Consider the following 27,186-nt stretch of genomic DNA (forward strand, 5'->3'; position numbering starts at 1 on the left):
AAAAAAAAAAGAATGCCTTTTCAAAACATTAAAAATGCATTTCATACATACGACTGGAATGGACTGACAACCAGGTTTAAATTTCTCAATTAAAATCGCTAGTTTCCTGACATCAAGGAGAACCAATCTCATAAAAATGCTGACAGTGTTATGTAGTGTGGCATAACATTTTATTTCTTAAAAGATTTAAGAAATGAAAAATGTGAATTAAAAATCACACACACACACACACACACAGGCATAGATACTTGTATATATGTGTGTGATATATATAATCAAATTATCATTTTAATAGTCTGGCATACTTAATTTTTCTTAAAATATTTAAATAAAAACACAAAAATAGATATATGGGATTATATGATTTATTTCCCCTCCAAATTCCTATCAAAGTGGAAAAAATTAAGGCCCTGTGAAATTAGTTTTATTCTTTTTGTCAGATTGACCTATCGGTAAGCCCTGCCCCCCTTAGTTACTGTTGCTCCCTCGGACAAACAAATGGAGTTGCTCACTGTCTTACAATGACAGCTGCAGTGTGAAAACCTTGTCTCACAATGTTTTTGCACAATTTTGGACACAGAAGGCCACCAAATGGGAATTAAATATTCCACGGAGGGATTTATAAAATTAAAAAAAATAAGGTGGGTAACTCAAAGCGAGGGTTTACAGATCTCAGTGCAAGCAGGAGAAGTCTCATTACGGTCAGTCATCACGATCGCGGATGCCAACATGCAGGATCAACACTGTTCATGTGTCGCAGGGTACAAATAAATTAATGTACATTTAAGCAGTTTAATATGGAGAGGCACTGAAATGTAGTCCTTTGTCTATGTGTTTTTGACCTACACTGTACAAGACACGAGAACAGTCCACTATTTAAGTGTGTACATTAGCATGGTATCTCTGGCTAAAACTAGGTAACGTTAAAGTTAGTGAGTCCATGCTAAAGCACAAGATAACATTAATGTTCTGCTTGAGCAGATGAAAATGGTAACTTAAGTGTATGACGTTTTTGTCTTCATTTGTATTGGGGTTGAATACTTGGGGACATTTTGCTCTGTTTTGTTTGGATTCAAGAAATGTAGGAAAATTAATTATATTGCCCATCCTCTCGGGATACCTGGAATCAGTGTTACAAGTACCCCAGGCACATCGTTTTTCCATTTTTGAAACCCCACAAAACCGATGCGAGCTTCCGATCTTCCAATGTTTCTCTACGGCGCTGAAACCTAAAGATATCCGAGTTCTGCTCCCCATGCAACTGATACTCGACTGCCATTGGCTAGTCTGCGTTTGATGGGAGGGGCTTACCGATAAATCAATTCCGTTTTATTGAAGTGTGGTTTTCTGTATGTCTTTAATTTTTCTGGATTCAATTTTAATGATTTAATTAAATCTCCACCAAATCAAAGTCACTGACATATAATTGACCATATGCACAGAGCACTATTTAGACCTTCCGGATAAAAATAAGCCAGCTCTTAATCTTCCGGTGAAGCTCATTTTATATGTGCTATATATATATATAGGTAGAGACTCTCACAGAAACATCTCCTGCCTCATAAACTGAGAAACAAAATAATTGCAACACCGTCAATAATGATTGCAGAAATAACATACAGTTTCATTTTATTAAAGATAATTGTATATGCAGAGTCTGGTAATCTCAAGGAAAGTACCCACGTAAGTAAAACTGTACATTTAAATGCTGACAAAAACACTATCGTAACGGATTAGGCAGTTAGGCTAATCTCTTAAAAGGACATTGTAATGGTATTCTCGATAATCAATATCTTGCCTTCATAGCCATGAACACATTTAAAATCTTAAAATTAAAGAATTTATTTCTCAACTCCGTGCAGTAAAATTCCCATTACTAAATGTCCACTTTTCATTCATGAAGACGACATGAAGAAATATGCCAAAAACGGTGAAAAATAGACTTAAGATGAAAATGAAATTACCGTTATAAGCAGGAGATGGCAGTAGGCTATAAGATCAATCATTGGCTGCAGCTGCCATTTCAACTTAGTTTTTCACGTCTTTTTGATTTATTATAAAATTAATATTTTAACAAAATGTAGAACTTTGTCGCAATGAAGTATAAAGTATAGCAAGTGCAGGAAGTCACAGCCTATAATGCTGAATTATTTAAATACCTATATAGTCAAATACAAATTAAATAAGTTGGTATAAAAAAATTAATGTATTCAATATTTTGAAATGTTTAGATTTAAGTGAATAACTAGGCTACATCGTTTAAGTTTATCAGACATAGTTTTGTTAGTCTGAATTTTGTCTGAATCACTTAATGCACAGCTTTATTTTGACATCGGCTCATCAGATGATTCATTCCGTTGCAATGATTTAACGGATCCCCTCGCGTAAATTTAACATTCGCATTGTCATTCCTCAAATGGAATACGTGGATGTTTGGTCATCTTAGACAAACAAAACTTTCCTCCTAATTGTGAATGGATTATGTAGAGAAACCGAGCAAAGGGCGCTCCTCTTACGGCACAGTACACTTGACCGGAAATGACTGGTCTGGCTTATCTACAACCAGGAAGTAACCGTGCATAAGGTCAATTGACATGCATGAGGAAAGCATAAAACAGGAAATGACATCACAAAAACGACCCCTTGACTTCACGTGGGCACAGAGCAATGACCTCTTCTCCCACAGAGAGAAAAAAAGAAAACACACACCAAAAAAAAAAGTCTCTGAAAAACCTTGAGGCACCATGAATATGGTAATCATTCAGCACAACGGCACATGAACACCGCTGCATTACCATCTGGTATCAGCAGTGTATTGTTTTGCAAGGGAAGTGGACGCTGCTTCTAATTGAGTTACTGCTGACATTTTTCCACTTCACATTTCATCACATCTCATGTGACATGGGAGGGTGAAGCGCTTTTTTTTTTTCAAAGCTCCCTTATGATTCGGATGTTCGGCCACTGCTCTCAGCCACTGTGTTTATCGAAGTTTGCTGTTCTGTGTTGTTGTCATTCCACAGGGACCCTTTTGTGCAACCACACTATGACAATGTATGTGTGTGTGTGTGTGTGTGTGTGTGAGAGCATTTACAGTGTCCTCCGGCAAAGAAAATCTAGAAATGAAACATTATTAATTGTGTATCTACAGTGTGCGAGTCACTACTTGTGTGTGTGTGTGTGTGTGTGTCAGAGGGATATCCACACCGGGCTTTCTCACGTTCTGTTTACAGCTGTAATTTTTCCAGACAAATCACATTCGCTGACATTCAACCTCAAAAGCCCAGAGAAAAACAGAGAGAGATTCAGCCTTACTGGTACTGCTGCCATTAAAGTGGGCCGCAGGACGCTAATGTCTCCTTTGCTTCCCTTCTTTATCTTGGTGGACTATAAAGTAAAAATAATGAACAGAAAATTTTAATTCATCACAACAGTTGCAAAGAATAAGAAACTCCCACAGCACTGCACATTTTTACATTACGTACTGCTGTTGTTGGAGCATTTTCCACTGACAACATTTGACATTCAATGCTTGATTGTGACATCATTGTATTGATTATGTTGTAATTACAAAGCAGTGCCTTATTGTGACATCATACTGAGTAAAAAAAAAAATTGTAGAAACTATAACTAAAATTGAAACAGAGAGACACACTGATTATACATTTCATAAATGTATACAATATAAAATACTCAAGAAATGTGTAACTAAAACTGATTATACCAAATTATTATTTTATATTATTATTTTAATTGTTTTAATAGCTGCATTTTAGGTTTATGTTTTAGTGGTTTAGGCATAATTTATTATCAAAATATTTAAATAAATACATACATATACAGTATACTAGGGCTGTCAATCGATTAAAATATTTAATCGCGATTAATCGAATGATTGTCATGAGTTACCTCATGATTAATCGCAACTTAATTGCACATTTTTATTTGTTCTAAATGTACCTTAAATTAATACTCTAAGTTTTTTAATACTCTAATCAACATGGGCATGGACAACAGCGTTTCCCATACATTGATTTATTTGTGGCGTATGCACGTATGTGTGTATATATATATATAAAATTGTATATGCTTAATATATATTAATTAAATAATACATGAATATATAATTTGTCTGTATTATTGCTTGATTGTAACATCACTACGATGACTTAAACGATGTAGAAAAAAAAAAATCTCATTCAGAATTTCCTAGTAAATCTCACAATTACAAGAAAATGGTAAGTAACTTTTAATTAAACATGAAATTTTGAAGTAGAAAGACGGAAATTGTATTTCCTTATAAAACATACTACAACAATCTATACAATTATACAGTTTCAGCCAATGTTTTGATTTCCAGAATGTACACAGAATGTAAATATGAACAAAACTGTGTGGTGTACCTGGTCTGCTAGTGTTTGTGGTGAAGAGTAGCCGATTCTGCAGCCGTGAGCCAAACATACCATCTCAGCGCTCAACTCCAACACGTGAGCTAGTGGAAGGTAGCCAATGTATGTGTCATCCTCACTGCAAAAACACATATCAACTGTCTGTCTGGATTTACATTTAAAACCAGAACCATTCTTGAGCAAATCAGCATATTAGAATGATTTCTGAAGATCATGTGACACTGAAGACTGGAGTAATGATGCTGAAAATACAGCTTTGATCACAGGAATAAATTACATTTTAACACATTCACATAGAAAAATTACTGTTTTTTTTTTTTTTACTGTATTTTTCATCAAATAAATGCAGCCTTGGTGAGCAGAAAACACTTTAATAAGAAAATATTGTAAGAAAACATTAAAATATCTTACCAATTGCAAACTAAATTTACAGGAAGAGCATATTTACATCCAAATTGTTAATAATTTATAGCAAAATGTCTAAACAATAGGAAAGTAGCTTCTTATGTTTTAGTTGCATTTTCACTGTATTGTCTTGCCGAGTTCACAAGATTGTAAAAACAGCACACAAAATGTCATGTATAAAATATACATGACATATATAACATACAGTGCGTGGCAAAGAAATCCCCACAGACCCATAATGGTCACAGTTTATTCTTGCTTTCTGTATGTGTTATCCATTGGGAATGACTGGTTTTCTAGGAAACACTGATAAACATACGATATCCACAAACACATTATTGAATGACAACAGACGGCAGAATGTTAGCATGTACGGTATGTGTGGATGTTTCATACCCGAGGTTGGGAATCCTCTCGGCCATGCCGGTGATTCCAGCAATAATGTTACTGTGAGAGATCATGACTCCTTTTGGCACGCCGGTGGAGCCGCTGGTATACATGATCACAGCCACATCAGACGCACACGGAGGCCGTCTCTGCCTCGACACTGTGGACAGAAGCAGGTGGAAGTTACTAGAAATGACTAAATTACATTATATAAAATATTAAGGGACTACTGTATTAACCACGAGCAATTCAATTTGAACTGATTATATCTAGTGAATGCTTCACTGTGACAGAACAGTGCTTTGATCTCCTGAATGCTTATTTGTGACATCATAGAGCAGTGCTTTGATCTAGTTGTGAAATTTTTAAATCGTAGTTTCATTGTGACATCACAGAGCTTCTTTACTTAGTTTATCTTCAAAAACGTTTAGCAAAAGTAAAAATACATGAAGACAAAAATGGTAATTCCCATGTTTTATTCAGAATCTACTCCGCTTTTGTGTGATTCATTTTTAAACCCCAAAATGTATTTTATAGAGATTTCAAGTAAAATGACTAGAAATATGTATATATATACACACACACACACACACACACACACAACACATTAAGATGTTATTCATTTGTATGAATTTTCCAGCCATGGGAGGGAAAAAAAACAACAACAACATCACAATATTCAGTCAGATTTGTCTGCTTTTTTTTTTAATGCCATGCCAGTTTCTATGGTTATTTTCAAAGAAGTAATACAAAAAAAATAAAAAATCTATGTATAAAACAAATTGTTATTTATATTTTTATGTTTTACATAGAAATTAAAGATATTTAAGACAGAAATATTATGACCCAATAAAATAAGGTCTGATCTGTTTTCCTAAAGGAATAGATCGTTCAAAAATAAAACTTTCAATTTTGTGTGGAAAACAAAAAAGGAGATGTTTTCAGTACAATGAAAGCAAATTAAATGAAAACTGAACTACTTTAAAGATACCTTTATGGTGCTTTTGTTATTTTTCTTTAGAGTGCAGGAAGAGCTGCATAAACTTGTATGGCTTACAGATGAACAGTTAGTTTAGTATTTTTTAAAAATGTATAAATGATTTTAATATTTGGAATTAGCTTATATTATTATATATTTCTATAAAAAATTTAGTTTCAGTAATTTTGCTGTGTCATTTAATTTTTTTTATTAACATTTAAGATTTATTAACATTAAAAATGTAATATATATATATATATTTAACCACAGTATTTCGACTAGGTTTTTTTAAATTTTTATTTTATTTTAATCTGTTGCCATGACAACATTTCTAATTTTCATTTTTGAAGCAATTTTTTATTTTTATTTCAGCTTTATTTCAAGTAATGAAAACAAGATTTTAGTTTTTGTTAAAAGCAATAATGGTTTAGAACAACAGTAAATGAAGGCAAATTATGTTACTCTCTGGCCAAACAGCCATAACATTGAAGATGAGGGGAGGATCGGTTGTAAACTTTAATTTATAGTTGTTTGAAGTACATTGATAGGACTATTAAAGTAAAAATATTGTGTGTGTGTGAATGAATGAATGAGATAAGAACAGGAAGTGGGCGCCGGATGTCAGCAGCAGGACAGAACGTTTTAGATTTGAAAACCAAAGTGCCATTTAAGCCGTTCCAAGTTTTCAGAACCATAAATGTGGAACATGGGAATTCGAGTGTGTACATTTGTGTGTTTTGAGGCACAACGTGATTTAGCATTAGCACGCTGACACAGAACAGAGCGAATGTCACGTCGAGCTGGAGGAGGAAGATCAGCTGGATGTCATGTGAAGTCTGTGGCAGAGTGAGAAAACATGACCTGACACACACACACTATCCAGTGTGTAAACGACTACTACTACCAGCTGTTGAGGGTCAGTCCTGTTTCACAGAGAGCAATAATGGAGGAAGTAAACGGCAGAGTGAAAGAGTCAGGGACGCCCTTGACCCTGGCCTTAATTTGACACAGATGGAGGATTTCTCATTCACATGACCTGAAGCGACCTCAAACACACACACACCATTCTCAGGATGGGCCCCCAGCCTCTTCACAGCCGCCATGCTGTGGACACTCGTGCCTCGTGGGCATTCAGAGCCACTCTTGAATGTATCGTCCACAACGATGATGTGTCGCAATCTTGGCACCTCTAGCAAAATATTCTGTCAAAATACAAGCAGAAAAACATTGCATATATTTAACGGATGCATTTCAAAGCACAATATAATATTCAGTAGGAGTGGAGTGGTTAATCCATTGAGATTTGGTTGGATTATGGAAAGTAGACTGATATTGATTAGTATGGTTTTCTATGCCCATTGGATTCAAAGGGTCAAGGTTACACAATTTCTCCTTTGCAAGCAATACATATAGTAACTGATGTAAACACTGATGGCCACATTAAGATTTTTTAATGTTTTTGAAAGAAGTCTATTATGCTAGAATAACTTCTGAAGGATCATGTGACACTGAAGACTGGAGTAATGATGCTGAAAATTCACAGAAATAAATTACAATATAAAACAGCTATTTTGAATTGTAAAAATATTACACAATATTTTGATTTTTGATCAAATAAATGTAGCCTTGGTAAGCAGAAAAGTCTTTTCAAAAATAAAATAATTCCTAAAGTAACACTTTCAAACTGTGGTGTATATTTTCAGTTATATTAGATGATAGATAGGTCTTCTGTTAGTAAAATTAAATATAATGTTTTAAATATTATGTTACATCTGACTAAAACGAGTTTGATTACTTCATGAAACACTTTGTATAGTCTGGTTTGAGTTTTTGATCACCTTGAGTTTGGTTTCCAGAAGTTCTTTGCTGGTGATGATGTGAGAAACTTCAGCTTCATTGAGTCCATGAGCAATAGCAGGACCACCCAGAGTAGAGTAAAGAGTGACCACTGTAAAACACACATACATCTGTAAAGGTCTATATATTTTTTTAGGGCTGTGCGATATGGTCAAAAAAAAAAAAAACTCACGATTTCTTTGATAAATTTTGCCATTTCGATTTTAATCACTATGTTGACACAGACATGATTTACAGTCATAAATGCATACAGTGTTTATTTGAAACATTTCCAAAAGAAAACCAATTAGAGCTTTATCAAAAAGCTGTAACATGTCTCAACAACAGACATAAGGCAAAATAATCACTAAGTAAAGTGATAACAAAATGTCTCTAGAACAGACATAGGCCTATGGCAAAAAAAAAAAAAAAAAAATCCTATGTCCAGGGATTTTTTTTTGCCATGCATTGGTCATGGAGCACTTTGTGGCACTGCCTCGGGTGTTGAAATAGATTTGTTGCACCAGGTTCACACGTACTCTGTCTGCAGCGGTGCAGAAGCAGCCCAGACTCATTTTGCTTTCGCACAGGATGCGTTTGCAGTCCGCTCCTGATCCATGCTGTTTACCACAAACACAACATTTATCCATTATTTTGATTTCAAATCCAATCGTTGTTACTGAAAATGCTTTTTCAGCATGATTCTCTTTTATCACAGTGCAGTAATACAATCTTTCATATACACATTCGCGTTTAAACCCAATAAATATAACTTTGTTTTGCTACCTCCAGTGCCATCTATTATTGCCTTGTTTATCTAAAAGTGCACTTTTCCTCGTTTTAAATCTAGCCAAAAAGCCATGTGCTGACTTAAAACTGTACACTTATTATATGCATTTATGGTGTAATTACTACATTTCCATGTCAATCCATGTTAATTTTTACCGTGAACAATGTGCTGTCACTTTAATTCAGTGCATGCAACACAGAAAAAATAGACTTTGCGCAAAAACGCTTGCTGCATGACTGCTGCAGACGCACCTCTGGACCACAACTGCGTGCAGTGTGAACGCGCAGGAAAAAAAACACCGCATATGCACCACAGACGGAGTATGTGTGAACCTGGCGTTATGTCTGTATGCCCAGTCTCTTCTGTTCTCACGCTCCATTTAAGCGCGCTGCATTCTGATTGGTTCGGATAGCATACTGCGGGAGGTCGGGCACAGAAAGAATCATGCTACAAAGCAATTTAGAAATCGTGCACTCAAATCGTGATTTTACGACCGATTTCGATTAATCACACAGCCCTAATATTATATATACACATACATACACACCCATATACCAGGTCCATAACCACCATAAACATTGAGGGGGTCAAGTCCCCCCCAATAATTAGAAATTGTCAAATTTTCAAATCCCACAAGATAACGGAGCCTTTAAATCTCCTTTGTAATAGATATGCTTATAAATCAACAACAAGGCATTTATAGCTGTATTTATAAACTGCTTACTAATGCCTATTCAATTTGGAACAATGCTTTATAAAGGATGAATTGACCATTTACTAATGCTTAAATAAGGATTCAAAGTGTGCAGTTATTATAAAGTGTTACCCAATTTTTTATGTTTTCAAATTGAACTGATTTAATATTAATTTACAACAAATACAGTAAAAACAGCAATATTGTGAATATTAAAATTTAAAATAATGGTTTCTATTTGAAGACATTGCAAAATGTCATTTATTTCTGTGATGAATATCTGAATTTTCAGCATCACTGTAGTCTTCGGTGTCACATGAAATATTGTCTTCAGTGTCCCAGAAATCATTCCAATATGCTGATTTGCTGCTCAATTACTGCCAATTTTTAATTGTGCTCAATTATAATTAGTTCTTATTTTTGCGTTGTAGAAAACAGTGTTGCATAATGTTTTTACTGTCACATTTGATCAGTTAAATGCATGAATAAGAGCATTTATAAAAAAAAAAAAAAAAAAAAAAAATAATATATATATATATATATATATATATATATATATATATATATATATATATATATATATATATATATATATATATATAGGAATAAACACAGACACATACAATTCATAAATAAATTCAAAGATGCAATCAGTCTTTTGTTTTTGTATTTTATGTTCTTGGATGCTGTTGTGCAACCGTGTCAGTTATCAGTAGTAACAGCACGCATGGCTGTGAAAAGTTCAGGACGAGGGCAAACAAGCTCAAGTCAGAACACACACATACAAACACACACAGTACACAACTCTAATAAACATTCATATAGATATACTCGCTGCACAGAGTTTTGCATATGACAAAAACATACGAAACAATCCTTGTCTTCACTTTCTCGCTCATACAAACACACACACACGGCTGCACTGAGAACACAGGGTCTGACATCATCAGTCTGCGTCACTGCCTGAGGGCGCGACACTTCAGTCGTGAGACATAAACAGAGAGGAGATTGCCACGGAAACATCAACACACACACACACACACACACACGTGATAAGCTTAAATCTGTATGTGTGAGAGCACACACACACACACACACTTAGGCCTGATGACAACAAGTACGTGAGCATCAGATGTTGACAGAAACACCAGAGTGCAGAAGTCAGCCAAAGAGACACAGACGTCTGTCTGTCTGTCTGTGTGTGTGTGTGTGTGTGTGAATTTATGTGACGGACATGAGGAGGTGAAATCTCATGAAAATGTCTCCAAAAAAAATTAAATGAAATAAATAAAAAATAAATATATGAAACAAACTAACAAAAAAAAAAAAAAAAAAAAAAAAAAAAAAAAAAAAAAAATTGCATATAGATATACACACATATTTATTTATAAAGAATTGTGATGTTATTTTATATATTAGAATTTATTTTTACACTTTACTATTATATTTGTTATAATACTAATAAATTATATAATTAAATTGTTTACTATTATAATTTACATATAGTATTATTAAATTATACTATTATAATAAATAATAATCTACTACAGATACATACACACACATATCCATATATACACAGTGCTGCTGGAAAGTTTGTGAACCCTTTAGAATTTTCTATATTTCTGCATAAATATGACCCAAAACATAATCAGATTTTTGCACAAGTCCTGAAAGTGGACAAAGAGAACCCAATCAAACAAATGAGACAAAATTATTCTCTGTCTAAATAAATAAAAAAAATTATTCAGGAAAACGATCAAATATTGCATATCTGTGAGTGGCAAAAGTATGTGAATCTCTTGGATTAGCAGTTAAAGGTGAAATTAGAGTTCATCTGTGCAGAGGTGTTTTCAGTCAGTGGAATGACTATCAAATGTCAGTACGTGACCCGTTTTATTCAAAGAACAGGGATCTATCAATGTCTGATCATGTTTGTGGAAGTGAATCATGTCACAAACAAAGGAGATCACTGAGGACCTCGGAAAAAGAGTTGATGTTGCTCATCAGGCTACAAAAGGTTACAAAACCATCTCGAAAGAGTTTGGACTCCACAAATCCACAGTCAGACAGATTGTGCACAAATGGAGGAAATTCAAGACCACTGTCACCTTCCCGAGAAGTGGTCGACCAAAAAAGATCACTCCAAAGCAGAATGTGTAACAGTCTGCAAGGTTGCAAAAGTTCCCAGGGTAAATTCTAAGCAACTAAAGGCCTCTCACACATTGGCTAATGTTAATGTTCATGAGCCCACCTTCAGGAGAACACGGAGCAACCATGGTGTGCATGGCAGAGTTGCAAGAAGAAAGCCACTGCTCTCCAAAAAGAAAATTGCTTGCTAATGATCATGTGGACAAGCCAGAGGACTATTGGAGAAAGGTTTAATGGATGGATGAAACCAAAATAGAACTTATTGGTTTAAATGAGAAGCTATTATGTTCGGAGAAAAGAACACACTGCGTTCCAGCTTAAGAATCTTATCCCATCTGTGAAACATGGTGGTGGTAGTATCATGGCTTGGGCCTGTTTTGCTGCATCTTGGCCAGGACAGCCTGCCATCATTGATGGAACAATGGATTCTGAATTATACCAGCAAATTCTAAAAGGAAAACATCAGGACATATGTTTAAGAACAGAGTCTCAAGAGAACGTGGGTAATGCAGCATGGCAACAACCCCAAGCACACAAGTCATTCTACCAAAGAATGGTTAAAGAAGAACAATGTTAATGTTTTGGAATGGCCAAGTCAAAGTCCAGACCTTAATCCCATTAAAAATGTGTGGAAGGACTCGAAGCAAGCAGTTCATAGGAGGAAACCCACCAACATCACAGAGTTTAAGTTTAAGAAACTTTACCTTCAGTTACTGCAGCAATAGGGGCTCACAACAGATACTGAAAGCAAAGATTCACATACTTTTGCAACACACAGATATGTAATACTGGATCATTTTTCTCAAATAAATGACAAAAAATATTTTTCTCTCATTTGTTTGATTGGGTTCTCTTTGTCTACTTTCAGGACTTATATGAAAATCTGATGATGTTTTGGGTCATATTTATGCAGAAATAGAAAATTCTAAAGGGTTGGGTTCACAAACTTTCAAGCAACACTGCATATACACACACACACAGTCATAAATAGCATATCAATGACTTGTATAGACACTATAAGGACAAAAGTGTTGGGACAGTCCCTTCTTTAGAACAGAAAAAGGCACTAACAAAACTGTGGTAACAAAGATGGAAACAATTCATGCATTTAAAAATTGCATTTCCATCTCTGTTGCAACAGTTTTGGATGTGTCTAAAATGACTGTACCCATATGTACAAGTCATTGGTGTTTGGTGATGAGTTTTTGGCTTAAGGTCTGCATATAAAGACCCAATACTTTCGGCAATATAGTGTATATAAAATACACACACAGAAAAACAGCACACACATTTAAGATCTGCTGTATCATTCAGGAAAATGGACCAAACTTTTTTTTTGGCAGCGGCTATTTGCACTAAGTGTAAATAGCTATAGATTCCATTTACACTGTTAAAATAGCTGATATTTATACTACTTATTGCAAATAGTGGCAATTATCTGCACCTCAGTAGTGTAGTACATTATAAAACAGTACGCAATAACATATTGAGTGTAAATTATAGTTTTAATTCAAATTATTAAATGGATGCCACCTTATTGGGACAATAAAGACCTCCCTACACCTACCCTCACCCTGCCCGATACTTTTATTTTCAACTTTTTTTTTTATTTTTTTTTATTGAAAATAATTGCCTTTCTGATGCGATATGAGATTTGAAAAGGGAGAAAAAAAAAGTTCGGCAAAAGGCGGGCTCGAACTCGGGTCGATCGCGTCAAAAAGCATGAACTGCACCATCTACGCCACTGAAACTGATGCTAAATAAGGGTCTTCTTTTATTGTTACCAAATAACCAAATCATACATTAGTGGGTGGAGTTAGTGTAAATGGCCTTTGCCAACAAGGTAGGCACTTAGTGTAAATAGACAGTCCGTTTTATTTTTTTAAATTGTAATATGTGAAGCTGGACCACAAAACCAGTCATAAGTGTAAATTTTTTGAAATTTAGATTTATACATGTTCTGAAAGCTGAATAAATAAGCTTCCTATTGATGTATGGATTGTTAGGATCGGGCAATATTTGGCTGAGATACAACGATTTTAAAATCTGACATCTGAGGGTGCAAAAAAAGTTGAGAAAATCGAATTGAAATTGAAATGTGACCCAGGCTTGTTCTTGACAGGTTTTGTGAGACTCACCCAAGTATATGTGTGTGTGTGTGTGTGTGCGCGTGTTCAGGGAGAATCCTGAGCTGAGGGAGAAAAAAAAAAAAATTCACATCGCTATCAGACACTTCAGAGGAGGATTATTGCAAAAAAAACAAAAAAAAGAGGAGGGGGAGGTGGGGGGGGGGGCATGTTTATATAACGGAAGTGCAATGAGGACAATCTGACCTCCATACATAACACACATAAACCTCTGTATTAGCCCCCCGTGTGTCATAAACACAAATATGAAACAAATCTGGCTGCAGTTTTGCACAAGAATGAGGGCGAGAGTGTCACTGATCTTCTCCCCTCCATGCTGCATTTTATACAGGCCTGTAAATCTCTCATTTATGAATGAAGCTTAGAAATATTAAAATTTTCTGTAGAAAACGCCGACTTGCTTTCGCAATATTAGGGTGTAATTTTGGTTGCTAGGATGTCCTAAGAGGTTTTAAAGGGATAGTTCACCCAAAAATGAAAATGTTGTCATTAACTGACCCTCATGTTTTGTGTATGCGTGCGTGACTCACATGGGAAGTTGTACATGAAACAGGCCTGCGCTGCTATGATCCACTCCGCTCTCGTCTCGCAGATGATGGCAATGTTGTTCAGAGGTTTCTGTCCTAAAGCAGCCAGACCGCTGCCGAAAGCTCTCACTTCTTTAAACACCTGATCATATGACATCCAGCGATACTGTCCCAAAATCACCTACAGAGAAACACAAAGGGTGTGAAACGGTTTGCTTTCGGTTAAGCTGCTCTTCAGGGAAAAGAGACCATCGCTCACCTGTTCAGTGCTTTCTATCAACTTTTTTCCCTTTCATTGGATGAGACTTTATAGACCAACAGCTCCTCCTATTGGTTCATTATATAGTCACAATTCATGGAGAACTTACAGGAATAATTTTCTACATTTAACCATTTTAACCTTTCACATTTAACTTTAGCCAAGTTTTTTTTTTTTTTTTTTAAATATACAATTGTGAAAATGATACAATTATACTGAGCTTTACAATTAAAAATCTGGGAAGTTGCTGAAGATTGGATAGTTCCTCTTCTCAAAATAGCAAGAAAAATAATTTTTATATGATATGAGAGATTAATATGGAGAAATAATTTATTAAAGTTTTTTAATAGTTTTTCATTTATTAAGCAAAGCATTATTATTATTACTGAAGATAATATTACCATTTTAATATTAGTTTTAATATATATAAAACTGTTCAGTATTCAGAAAATTTGCAAGGATATTGTTGTTTTTACATGCAACGATCATCCAGTCATTTACATACAATAATCTTAAAGGTACAGTCATAAAAGCAGTCTCTTAAATAAATAAAATAAAGTTGAAAAATTGTACCTTCAGGATAATAATAAAATTGTGCAGAGAAGTCAGATTTGTGTTTCAGACGTTGCTGTGGCATATTCAAACACAGCGGAACCAGGATAGTGTAAGAATAAAGCACTCTCTTAATGTTAGCACAAAATCAACACAGCAAGCAGAAACAAACACCCAGCAGCTGTCTGGGATGCATAATCAAGCCCTTCTCATGTTGCACAACAGCAGCAGCGGCACATGTTTGGCAGCTTTAGTTGAGTAACAGCAGTGTCACAGCAGAATATTATCACTATATGAGCTGCTCCAGCACCGGACAATAGGATTACCATCAGAACTGAGATCATTCACATGCTGCAGGCCAGTTTTACAGACCAGCTGACTTAAAGGGTCATGACATGGAAAACAGGATTTTCTCTGCCCTTTTGAGTTTGATGTATTACGTAGACAAGTTCCCACAAAAATGCAAAACAAAATTCCCTTACTAGTCCACTAAGAACATTTATTAAAACTAAACTGCACAAACAGGTCATTCAAAAACACATTTATGGCATTAGCAATTATACCTTAGGCACAAGTTTCAATAATTTTATTATGATTCGTCCAATATTTAAAATATATGTTCATTGTAATTGCAATATATGTTTCTTATAATTTGTCCAATATTTGAATGCGTTTGTTATGACTTGTTTGATATTTAAATACATACTACCACCCAAAAGTTTGGAATAATTGAGATCTTTTCATGTTTTTGCAAGAATTTCTTATGCTCACCAATGTTGCATTTATTTGATGCCTTAAATTCACCAAAAGTGACAGTAAAGACATTTATAGTTTTTCAAAAGATTGCTAATTGGACAGCACATCAGCATATATGATTTCTGAAGGATCATGTGACACTGAAGGAAATTCAGTTTTGCATCACAGGAATAAATTATATTTTAAAATATATTCAACTAAAAAACAGTTCATTTAAATTGTAATAATATTTCAGAATATTACTGTTTTTACTGTACTTTTGATCAAATAAATGCAGCCTTGGTGAGCATAAAATAACAATAAATAAAAACTTATTCCAAACTTTTGTCCAGTCGTGTTTATTTATTATAATATGCCCAAATGTAGCATAGTGCACATTTAATTTTGTCTCTAGTTGTTTCTAAATGATTTTAGAAGGGTATTTTTGCATCTAAATTGATCAAGTTTAAGCAAGTTTTCAATGACTAAAACATGTTCATGAGAACTAAACGACGACTTTGGTAAAACTTTAACTAACAATATAAATGGACATCAGGGGAAAAGAAATGACAAAAGTGCTGCTCATTTAACATGTGAGAGTTTTGAAGGGGTTACAGGGACTTAAAGACGATACGCACCTTCTTGAAGACTCTTCCAACCTCCTGAGTTTCATCTTCCTCACTCAGTAGATCTCTGGTTCCCAGGCAGTCGAAGTGAGGAAAACGGCATACGGACGATTCAAACACCTGGTCGAGTGTGCTCACCCCAGGCTGTAGGCATGTGGCCAGCATCCTCAGCGCTTCGACGTCCCGGTAAGGTCCCGAAGGGTGTCCGCTCACAGAACGGGCCTTCACCCTCCGCGAGCACTCCGAGAACGACTGCGAGTCGGATGACCTCAGCAACAGGTATGGCAGATAAGAGACGAGAGAGTACAGCCAAACCACCAGCCTGAATATGATGACCACTACTGGACTCACATCCTGCTTCAGCCTCATTTTGACTCAGTGAAACAGAAAGACACATACGAAGAGCGAGGGGATGACAATGTCACTTTCTCCAAGGTTGTCCTGCAGCTTCCTCTCCGATGGGTCAGTGAAGTCTCTTGTTTCTAAACAAGAAATGCAAGCAGTCAATCTTCAAAGCTGTTAAACACAAACTAACACCAAACAGCATCAGAACATTCCAGTAAAGATCATTAGATTGAAGTTTCACAATGTGGACCCTTTTGACCCCGTCTACCTCAACAAAGAAGCATGGAGCCATGAGAGGAGAGACGGATTAGAAAGTGGTACAAATATCAGTGTGTAACGTCAGATTCTCAGCCAAGATTTCAGAATAAATCCAAAAGTAGGTGAAAGGTGACATTAAACTAAGCATGTGCATGTGTTTTTATGAGTGCCGGTGGGGATTTTTATCATTAACTGAAAATGAAACCATAAAACATCATTTCCATTCCTTAAACTGAAATAAAATAAAACATTTAATTTTAGTTAGTCGCCAAGTTTGCCACAAATCACTTGTTTTTTTTTTAAAGGAATGTACTATATTTTAGTTTGTTTATGTTTTTGGTAGCACTTTAGATTAAGGACCAATTCTTTATTACTTTATTCTGCATGACCATATTTTAGATCCCATAATTCTCCAGTACCTCATACCTAAACTTAACAACTACCTTACAAACTATTACCAAGCAGCAAATTAGGAGTTTGTCGAAAAAGTTACAGTTAATAGTTAATATTGAGAACTGGACCTTAAAATAAAGTAGGACCTGTTTTTCATTTAATATCTTGTTTTTAATAGATGCTTTTATAGTACTAAATTATATGGTCTTATGATCCATTTATTAAGGTGAAAAACCAAAGTTAAAACAAGCAGTGTTCCAAATTTGAGGTTGATATCACAAAAAAATTAGCTACCAAGATGTTGGTAGCCATAATATTGTGTTGTGGTGTGTTTGGGGAAGTGTGAAGATGATGTGGGATTGTGTCACAAGTTAGAGCTGTCCGTGGTCCTGAAGACATCCAGGTCCCTAAATTAATCCTATTCATTTTAATAATATGATTGAAATGTTTAAATGGCAGGTGGATCATCTATATTGTAATCTGACATTGTAACATCAGTCTAGTAAGTGAAGGGATCAAAACATTGCATCGCTATTTTTTGCCCATATTGTTTGTGACACAACCAACCATCCACAGCACTTTTTTAGAACAAAGTCATGACCATGACTAGACTAAGCACTATCACATTAGAAATATAAATTTAAAGGGGGGTTAGGTCACATCACAATACACATTCTCAATTCCTAAAAAAGATGCAAGATGATAACTTATATGATTTTGAAAAGTTGACTGTGTGTGACATCATAGGCATTGTCAAGGCAGTAGACTAGAACACAGAAACAATATGAGCATTACAGTCAAAGCATCACTAGGGTTTGAAAATTAGCAGTAGATAAAATATTCAGAAATCATTTCAAAGATATCACGCATACATTCACACACACACAACGCCTACTGAATAAGACCTGCAGAAGCTATTCCTGCAGATGTCATTTATTATTCACACTCATCAGTGTCTGTAAGGCCAAGGAAGTTCGTCTTTTCAAGCCACAAATATCCCTCTCATACATTTTCAAGGAACTCATGAATAACGCAATCAATGTCGGCAAATGCATGACAACCCAAGATCCTTCCCTGCTGTCTAACTCTTTGCTCGGTTACCCAGAATTTAAAGTTTAAAAATGAAAGTACTCTTAGCATTTACTTACCTGCATGTCATTCATAGCTAATATTATTTCATTTTTTTCCTGAGATGAATGTCTGAGCGTCCGATTTCCATACAATAAATGTCCACAACACAATAGTCAATACACTGTGCAAGAATAGACTATAATTTAAGCTGTTAATCACTGATAAGTCTGGAATCTCATTTGCACTTACATTCAATAAAAAATAAAAAATTGTTTTGCATTTTTGGCACTTGTCTCTCCACTTTCCTTGTTTAGAAAGCAAAAGCTTCTTACCGCTTAAGACTCTACTTTTGTTTTACACAGAAAAAATAAAATAATGTGGGATTGGAAAGAAATGAAGGCAGGTAAATGACAAAATCTTGACGCCCTGGACCACTTTTCAGCCTGTCTCTTACTCCGTCTCGTTCTTTTGTCGTACATCACCCCACCCGTTTTTTTTTCCCAAGCACTGAGTGAGTCACAGCTGTCTTATAAGTGGAAACAAAGCCAGACTTGAGTTATTCAACCTCAAGTCTGAATGCTCTGAACTAACAGGGAAACATAATGCAGCATATAAGAGTATTGCACAACAACATAAGCTGAACGCCGTGGGTCTGAAACAACGCGTTCAGTACTTATGATAAATTTGAAATCACTGCCATTCATTAGGGGGAATGTGGAGAAAGGCGAGATTGACTTCCTCTTTCCAATGAAAGAATCTTTGTTTGACACCACCAACACTCATATAGGATAGAAGGGGTTGAGTGAGAGAAAGAGAGAGAGAGAGAAAGAGACCGAGGGAGTGTTGCCATTATGTCATGGTCTGCAAGTAACATTGAGCATGTGTCTGCTTTACTGTGCGTCTTTGTGTCCTATATGAGCATCTGTGGCTGCGTGTGTTTTCTGCAGTAAGTGGGTGTAGATGTTTTATTTTGCCTAAAGAAAATAAAGCCCAATCCAGACAGAACACAATATTAGTTAAATATTTTTTTTGCATTACTGTAATGAGAATTAAACTCATTGAATTTCAATGAAAGATGCATTATGAGCATAATAAAAACTGATTTGTTGAAATGAACATGGTTCTTTAACTATATACCTCCTATAATAAGTCAATCAGATCATTGCACATCCATGTGTTCACACTGTCTGGCGGCCATTTTGAAAGCTGTCTAAAAACTTTCACCAAAAGAGTAGCCCCTTAAATGTGTTTTTTAAGACGTTTAAGCCTTTATTTTGAAAAATTAAGAGATTAATGTTCAGACTTTTGCATATTATAACCTGGAACTTAACCTGGAAATAATTACATTAGATCCAAAAGATAGTTTTACCCACATAGCGCAGATGCTACTGAACACAATTAGCTGACTAGCTGTATAAGATTCTGTGTTACACGAACATATTACTTCACAGGCATTATTTGCTTGTACTTTTAGATCCATAATATTAGAAATTGACAGTTTATTGCTGGTCTGTGGTTTTACACTGGTGTAATTTAAAGATTTCATTTAATTTTAAGGTGATCTTAAAGGGTGCACTACTTTAGCCCCTTTCACACAGTAATACCAGTAAATTGCCGTAAAATTACCGGAGCGACTTTACCGGTAAATACAAAAATGCGCCGTTCACACAGGCAACGACATTCCGTCTTTTTTTCCGGAAATTCACCATTTACGCATCCATTCCAAAATACTGGGAAATTCTGTGACATCATTAACCTCCAAACAGGTGCTCTTGTATTTGTAAACATGGAGGGGTATATGCGGTCAGTCTTTTTGTTGATGGTTTCATTTTTGTTTCTAACTTTTGCATTCATGCAGCTGCTTTTGTCCCAGAGACATCGTAATAGACGACTACAAACCAGTGCTTAATTTGAAAATTTCGAAGTCCCGGAACAAAGCGGGGTGATGGATCCGGCGTGTGATTAGAGGAGGGAGAGGTAACAGAGCATTCAGCCAATCACATTGGTGAGCCAGCTTAAGTGATTAACAGTGTGCATCAGTTTCTTTTATTAAATTCTGAAAACAGCCATTTCCAGACCTGGGAAAACAATAAAATAAAAATACAAAAAAAATAATGGAATTTTATTTCACAAATCTCTGTAATAGAGTTATAATTAATCATGTCCAGAATTTCGTAGCTGATGATTGTGTGTATATTACATAGTTTCACTCATCCCCGTAGCTTTCAATTTTATAATGAGGGAAATTCCTGCAAACATTTATTCAAGATAGCAAGTAGGTTATATGGGTAAATAAATCCACACAAACTAGCAGATTAAATCAGTCATTTTAAAAGAGCTCAAGTGATTCAGCTGGACCTCACATCAGCGCATCTCGTCTGCAACAAGCTGCTGCACACCGATCAAAGACTTTCGCTCGCATCTCAGGACAGTTGACAAAATTATCACTTGCTTAATCTGGCCATTGTTGCATCGTCACAAAAATGTATAATTTGCATGTCTTTTTAAGCCAATTGGTACTCGCGCGCTCCAGAGGCTGTTTCAAGGCTGAGCGCTCAGTCACATACAAAGCCGCCTATAGCGATTATCATATTGAGTTTTCGTAGTTTGTTGTTGAGCTTAAGTGACCAAATACACACAAAATTACGCAAAAATGGCCATCCTGGCGAGTATCCAGGTTTTTTTCTTAAGTAAATGTGAACAGTTGAGAAAGAAAACGCATGTGTATAGGCTATTGGATCCATGCATGAGAGCAGAGCAGTTCACATGTTGGGTCTTTTGCATGCTCAGGTTCTTGGTTTCAAATGTAGATGTGCTGCAAGCACGGTCATTATAAAGGATTTTTTATAGGCTATGCACACTCTAGGTCAGCACAAACGTCTTTCATTGGCGCGTGAGGAGGAGGATACGCCAAAATGAGGTGCCGGATCCAGATCTGGCTTGTTCCGACACAAATTCAAACCAAAATACTAAACTACAGGAGAAAAAATGTGTTGTAGCTAGCATCCGAAGGCAGAGGTGCTACCTGATGTTATTAAAAAAAAATTAAAAAAAATATCTTATGTTTAAACACAAATGGCTACACAGGTCTGTGCGACGGATATGGGCGGATACATGGGAAAGTGTGGAGTGAATGTGTCATCTGCGTCAGAATGTTATGATTGGCCCGGAGTAGACGTCTTACGTCAGCGTGTTCTGAACTCATACATGCTCATACCGGTAGTTCACACACAGCAGAATTCCGGCAATTTACTGGTAATGATACAACTTCTCATACCAGTAAATTGCCGGAACGAATTTACCAGTATTTTTGAAAAGATCCGGTTCACACGATCTCTATGGCAATTTACCAGTAATTTTCCGGTAAAGTCTGTATGTCTGAAAGGGCTTTATGAAAATCACACAGCTTCAGTGTGACATCAATAAGGAAAAGTATAATTTCATAGATATTGCTAATAATAGTTGTTCATATTAAAATATGTATGAACTTAATACATGACCTAGACTATTTATTTAGCAAAATCCTGTCATTTTAAGAAATTACATGAAATTTATTAAAAATGGTTGCTGCGCCAATTAAGCTCAGTGTGCTCTCTTTAAGCTCTTCCACATTGAACGTCTATGTAAATACTTCATAAACAGACTTTAAAAATTAACTGATGGTTGTCACTTTAAGTTAATCGATTTTCTATGGATTCTGTGAACTCAAATCCAGACTGGCTCTGATCTTTGGCAACTAGCATCAGCTTCTCCAGACTGTAAATCTGTGGAAAATTGTGGCAAAAATCGTGTAGTGCATTCCAGCCTTAAGAAACTACAGATAAGTTAGCCATTTAAATAGAGGTTTCATAATAAGGCTAGTTTCTATGTTCATCCCCATACATTAAATGATTTATTGGTTTGTTTTATTTGATTTTTGAATGATTTACTTAGTGAAGTGTCGTCTAAGCACATAACATACTAGTCCACTTTCAGCTATGAATATATAACTGATCGACTTGAATGCCTTGTTGCTTGATTTTGATTCTGGGGGTTTTTTTGTGACTGACTTTGTACCTTCAAAAAAATATATATTTTTACAATTATTCTTTAAAAAAAATTTCTTTAAAATAAACAAGAATTTTGAATAAAACATGATGTGAGCTTATTGGGAACAGGGGTGTGCTTAAAGGGTAGAAAAATGTACCCATTAAGCACAGCCAGACTTTTTTAATTTAATTATGCATATCTTAATTAAAATTCTTTTGTCATTTAAAATAAAATTTTTGTGTGAGAGATTAATATTTTATTTTAACATAACTTTTTGTACTGAAACCAATATCTTGTGCACCAAAAATGTCTCAATGTAGATTTTGGTGAGCTTAATAGGTACGTTTACCCTATATGAGTTTGTTTCTTCATCAGATTTGGAGAAATGTAACATCACTTGCTCACCATGCAGTGAATGAGTGCCATCAGAATGAGAGTCTGACAAAAACGTCACAATAATCCACAAGTAATCCACACCACTCCACTAATATTACTTTCTCCAGTGAAAACCTGGTCTGAATCAGGAAAGAAATATGCACAGATCAAGCACTGTTTAAGAGGACAACTGAAGATTGGAAGAAGCATTATGGACATTTTCACCAGAAGTGATGGTTTAAAGTTAAAATGCCTTAAAGATGGATTTGTTTCTTACAAACATGCAGCTTTTTGCTTACTGGAGTGGTGTGGATTACTTGTGTTGTGATGTTTTCAGCTATTTGGACTCTCATTCTGACGGCACCAATTTACTGCAGAGGATCCATTGGTGAACAAGAGATGGAATGTTACATTTCTCCAAATCTTTTCAGATGAAGAAAAATTCATCTACGTCTCGGATGGCCTGAGAAAATATTCAGAAAATTCTCATTTATGCCTTTAGATTTTGGGTTCAAATATGAGCAAGACCGTTTTCATGTCATTCACTCATCATGCAACCCCTAGTTTATGCCATTACACGAGCACAAAACACAGTCATAAGTTGAGCGACTGAGAACTGACTGACATGGTTGTTATAGCAATGGTTCATTCATTAAAACTAGAGCTGGAAGTGTCAGCGTGTCAGCAAACCATCTGTGTAGGCTGGGAGGACGTGCATGAGAATGAGAGCGAGAACAAGAGAAGAAACGGATCGGACCAAACACCATTTCATGGATTCAAACACTTAAAGCTAAAATATGCAAGCTCAACCACAAAGAATGCAGTAAAGCTTAAGAAACTCAATAGGCTTGTTAATGCAAAGGCAAAATAATGAAATAAGCTTGGTGTTTGCAGACACTAAATACCTGCCACAGCCTGATCTCATGACCTCTTCCTCTCCCACCCAGAAGTCCAACAGGACACATCCTGCACAAAAGCGCCTCTGTGTGCCATTCCTAATCATAATTTGATTCCTTATTACAGCAGTATCCCAGACTCCCTCACTCTCACCAAGGAATGGGAGGTAAACAGCTTCTCTCAAGTGTCTCTTAAAGACATTCCCTCTTTAAGGACATTATAGAGATCATCATTGTGTTTAGTAAAACTTTAAAAGCAATCTTAAAAAAAAAAAAAATTAACAATGTTATTGAAGCCTGGTCTAATAGATTTTAACTGTCTTGATCAGAATCGAATACTGTAAGTTACTTCATTAAATGAATCTGGAACCCCACAAAGCAAACTGAAATTATATATTTTTTCCATTTTAAGTACTTTTCAAACACTTAAGAATTTGCAAAAGTACAACTTTTGATGAGCGCGAAAATAAATAAATGAGATGTAACCATAGCAACAGTTCGATTTCAGTTAACATAAACATATGTAACGTTACGTTACCATAATTATTTATCATTAGGTTTACACATAAGAACTATATCAACAAAACATTTTTAGGTCCGTTTTAAACGTCTTTTAGATAATTAACAGTTAGCTAACTGTGCCTGAAGGTTGTGAGAAAAGACCCACAACCGTTTAGTCACCAAAACTACTGACAGAATTTATTTTAAAGTCATCAAAAAAAACCACACACACTAACCCGACTTCTTCTTCTTCCTCCTCCTCTTCTTTGACGTTTTATGGCGGTTGGAGTTCGTTCCGAACGACAGAAATTAGTACTTTTAAACGCGGAACACCTGCGCAGTCACGCTGATTGAACACCGTACACGCTGACACGCGGCGCGCGGCCCCGGAGCGTCGCGCGCGCGCGCGAGTGGGTGTTGAGCGCGAGCTGTGATTGGACTCTCGTGTCGGGGTCCGATGCGTGATGTCACGGGGCCCGTGGCTCGGGGTCACTCCCGGTCGGTTTCAGTTCTTCACTCGAGCGCGCGCCCAAAGCCTCCTTTATGCAGCGCCAAAACTTGCATAATTACAAGAATTTGTATGGATTTTTGTGGGTTCATTTTGCGGATTAGATGTGGAAGAACAAAAAGCATGTTCGTGTTTACCAACTCTGCAGTTTTAACTCTTAATTTCAGAATAAGGCTACAGATTAGGGCCAAAGAAAGTGTCCTGTGTAGGCTATAGGGCTCAGATGGGCCCTTGCTCCAAAGAAAATTCAATTTCAGTCACGCACCTTTTCTATTTTATTCAAAGCAACAGGCTTTAGAACTAAGGCAGTAAAAGTTAATGCTTTATACAAAGAAAGTAGAGTACTTAGGAAACTTAAATTTATTTTCTTTTTCTTTTAAATAGAATAGTGAAATTGAAAAAGCCTGAGGAGGCCAGTTAAGATGTGGTTCATTTTAATAGGTGCCATTTCGGAGATAAAATCCTCCTATAATAGTTTTAATGGTGAACGTCAGTGAGTTTCTCAATTTTTATGATTTTTGATGAATAAGGCAAGCTCACTGTAAACTGTCAGGGTTGAACATAATGATACCTTGATAATCGAACTACAACAATTGACCTATTTCACCAAGACACAGCTCTCTGACTTTTATGATCACTATAGATTGACATTTTACTGTACTTTTTTTCTGGATTCTATTTGCATGATTGGTGCAAATGAACAATGCCTACAGCATTCTCTACATACAGAGATCAAACACTTTTTTGATGCAGTGTGTGTGTGTGTGTGTGTTAATAAAAACCACTCAAGGACAGGAAATGTTTAAAATAAACTATATTCAATAAGGTCTGCTTGAGCTCTAACAGCTACATGATTTTTTTCTTCTTGGGACACAGTACACATCATGCCATTTTCTTCAAAACAAATCTCCTCCGCCTTTCATTTTGTCTTGACTTTTTATGCTATTACCACAAAAATTAACAAAAAAACAAAAACCTTAAATATTACCTTCTAGTGAATTAATACAGTATTTTATATATTAATGTCACATCGTTACTGACATTTTCAGTCATTATTAAAGTAATTTAACAGGCAGAAGAGAATGACCACAGATAGAAATGCACAAAAACGAGGCAGGGAGCAAGACAGACAACATACAAAACTGTGAGGACAACAAGACAGAGATTCATAACATGGAAAGTAGTAACTTTTTTCACATTTCTCTAGGCAGAAATTAAGATGTAACAAACTGTTTGTCAATAGGTTATCTTCCCCACTTCCAATTCAATTCTAAAATGTTTCTGTAATATCTCTAATGAATTGGGTGAAAATAAATACCTGCAAGTAAAATAAAATGCAAAATAAGAAACGAAAGATGGGATATAAATGTAAACTTTGACACTGATAACAGCTCATGCGTACAAACAGGTACTTCATGCATTTTGTAGGCACATGTACAACTTCACATTTACAGTAATGAACACAGTCCAGCCGCTGGTGGACATCAGAAATGCAACATCATCACCAGAACACATGAAGACGTGTGTAAAAAGCCTTTTACTCAATGAACATGCCCTCCACGCGGTCGACAGACGAGACAGTCACAACTACAGTGTATTTCACTCTCTTATCATGAGTTAAATTCCTTAAATGGAAATAAATTAATAAATAAAAATAGCCTTTGGCCCAGTGCACAAGATACTGTTTTACAGAGACATATTACTTGTAATTCATTAGAAAAACAAATGATAGATAGATAGATAGATAGATAGATAGATAGATAGATAGATAGATAGATAGATAGATAGATAGATAGATAGATAGATAGATAGATAGATAGATAGATAGATAGATAGATAGATAGATAGATAGATAGATAGATAGATAGATAGATAGATAGATGTGAGGATGCAGCATAGAGATGACTTCGCTGCATTAATAAACACTGCAAATGGAGTCTGAATTATCATACAACATACATTACAACCCAAGTACACCTACTGAGAATATCTAAACATCTTGGAAATAGTTATCAAAAACTATTACATCAATAACTACTGAGGTTCCTATCAATTTGAGTACACTTGGAAATAGAAAAATCACCTACTGAAAATGTCACAAAGTTTTATTCCAAAAAGTTTTACAAAGCTTTCGACATTAACAGAGTCGTAAAAAGAGTAAACATCTGACATTCAGGGCAATGGGTGATTTCTACAGATTCTCCAGACTTGATGCCACAGAAACATAAGATCAGCGATGATAATAAAACTAAACATTAACTTTCAGAAAATCTCTATGACTCTTCTTATCATTTGTCAGATTTATTGCACTTTCTC

General features: G+C 35.6%; 1 protein-coding gene across 1 annotated transcript in view; it reads right to left on the reverse strand.

Annotated features, from left to right (window-relative positions):
• Positions 1-24,755, reverse strand: part of LOC306851056 (fatty acid CoA ligase Acsl3-like) — a 34,386-nt gene extending 9,631 nt beyond the window's left edge. The window contains exons 1-8 of the mRNA XM_079387102.1: positions 24,599-24,755; positions 16,507-16,976; positions 14,326-14,503; positions 8,016-8,125; positions 7,241-7,379; positions 5,208-5,358; positions 4,401-4,524; positions 3,313-3,384 (exon numbers count right to left, since the gene is read on the reverse strand). Of these exons, the coding sequence (XP_079243228.1) occupies positions 3,313-3,384; positions 4,401-4,524; positions 5,208-5,358; positions 7,241-7,379; positions 8,016-8,125; positions 14,326-14,503; positions 16,507-16,863 (1,131 nt within the window). The 5' untranslated portion in view covers positions 16,864-16,976; positions 24,599-24,755. The remainder of the gene's footprint in view (positions 1-3,312; positions 3,385-4,400; positions 4,525-5,207; positions 5,359-7,240; positions 7,380-8,015; positions 8,126-14,325; positions 14,504-16,506; positions 16,977-24,598) is intronic.
• Between the last annotated feature and the right edge of the window lie 2,431 nt (positions 24,756-27,186).

Source organism: Barbus barbus (genome assembly GCF_936440315.1).
Source record: "Barbus barbus genome assembly, chromosome: 31".
In the NCBI taxonomy this organism is placed as follows: domain Eukaryota; kingdom Metazoa; phylum Chordata; class Actinopteri; order Cypriniformes; family Cyprinidae; genus Barbus; species Barbus barbus.